The sequence below is a fragment of the Protobothrops mucrosquamatus genome, unplaced genomic scaffold (assembly GCF_001527695.2).
Source record: "Protobothrops mucrosquamatus isolate PMUCROS unplaced genomic scaffold, P.Mucros_1.0 scaffold1759, whole genome shotgun sequence".
NCBI lineage: Eukaryota > Metazoa > Chordata > Lepidosauria > Squamata > Viperidae > Protobothrops > Protobothrops mucrosquamatus.
This window is the reverse complement of record NW_015387899.1, coordinates 15035-16646: the sequence shown is the minus strand read 5'-3', so window position 1 is coordinate 16646 and position 1612 is coordinate 15035. Positions and strand designations below refer to the sequence as shown.

General features: G+C 57.3%; 1 protein-coding gene across 3 annotated transcripts in view; it reads right to left on the bottom strand.

Annotated features, from left to right (window-relative positions):
• CD47 (CD47 molecule) overlaps nt 1-1216 on the bottom strand; it is a 68073-nt gene extending 66857 nt beyond the window's left edge. For all 3 annotated transcript variants that reach the window (XM_015823073.1, XM_015823075.1, XM_015823074.1), the window contains exon 1: nt 999-1216. In XM_015823073.1, coding sequence (XP_015678559.1) covers nt 999-1038 — 40 coding nt within the window. In that variant the 5' untranslated portion in view covers nt 1039-1216. The remainder of the gene's footprint in view (nt 1-998) is intronic.
• Between the last annotated feature and the right edge of the window lie 396 nt (nt 1217-1612).

Here is a 1612-nt window from a genome sequence, read left to right as displayed (position 1 = left end):
GTACATGCAAAACTGCAAGCCTGAACTAGATTACTCAGTCCTATCTGCTCTCTTTCCCAGAGAGATAGGCCAGTGGGCCCAGGCAAAAGAAAATGGTTTACTTTCACCTTCATTTACTACGTGTTAATTTGGAGAGTGTGGGAAGTTGCTGTGCACACGTGCTCCGAAGTTTTAACGCCAAAAAGAAGAGGTGGCTTACGCACTGTCACAACCGTTTAGCTGGGTTCTTCCAAGGGCAGCAGCCATCGACAGTGACCATTAACCGGAAGAAAGGGGGGAAAAAACCAGAAATGTCTCGCAAACCAACCAGAAGGTGAGAAAGCGACACGCCGAAATGTCTCCTGCATATTCCGAAGCGCGGCGGCGAACGTCGGAGTCACATCCAACAACCCCCCACCCCGCCTGCCTCCTGTCACTTCTGCCACGGCACATTCGGAGCAGCAGGACTCCCGAAGCGAAGCGTATGGGAAGCATCAGGCGTTAAGAGAGGTAGCCAATCCCAGAGCTCAGCACCCCTACGCCTGTCGAAGTAATTGGGTTCGCTCGGGGGAACGGAGGGGGAGGGAGGGGAGAGGACGTGTGGTGCAAGGCAGCGGTACACTCCAGCCAAACAAACCAAGCCTTATCTGCCATGGCGCAGTCAATGGATAGGACGGAAAGCTAAAGTCTCACCAGCCCGGGGACGGGGGGGGGGCAGTTTCTCTCCCTTCCGCTATTTTTTAAGAGACGTTACTCCGCCGTCCTTGGAGCCCCAAAGACAACCCACTTCCCCCCCGGGGGCTTCAGGACACGGGCAAGCAGAGAAAAGGAATCGTAACTGCGCAACTACTCCAGAATCGGCGCGGATTAAAAAAAAACCGCAGGCTTTACCAGCTAGCTTTTCGACTCGAGAGGAAGGCGAAAGGCTGCTAGAGAAAAGCGAGAGATCCAGCAGTCGGAGAGTGGGAATAGCGCCGCCGAGGGCGAGCGCAGCAAAAGGAGAGAGAACCAACACTCACCGGTGCCCAGCAGCACCCACCACATGCATAGCATCCACATGTCCAGGCTGGCGCAAAGGAGGGCAATCCGCTTTCTGCCGTGACGATTCTCCCACAGGCCAAGGGAAAGAGAGGCGGGGGGGGGATATTAGATCCGGAGCGCGGACCCAGAGCCGCCCAGCCCGCAGCTTGTCAAGCTTCGACGGTTCCCTCCAGCCGCAGCAAGCGGGGCGGAGCCACACCCGGCTTTCGCTTTCGCTCCCCGCAGCAGGAGGGGAGACGGAGGCGTAGGTGGAAGGAGAGCAGCCCCCTCCGTAGCCTGGTGTCGGACTGCTGCTGCGCGTTACAACTTGGAAGCAGGTGGGCTTTCTTTCACGAAGAGCTGAAGAAGACCTCCAGGTGCTTTCCGGCTTCGTGCGGGGCGAACCCAGGGAGAAGCTTCGGCGATCCTCGAGAATCGCTTCACCCTTTCAGAGACCTTGAAATCGCCCACCGAAAGTTTCAAACCTGGCGAGCCGACGTTTTCGGCTGCTCCCGGGTCTTCTGGCGACGCAGGAATTGCGCAGACTTGGAAATGAACGCCGGGCTCTTGGCGTGACAAAGGAGGAACTCTGCGTCACACTGAAGCTTGCGAT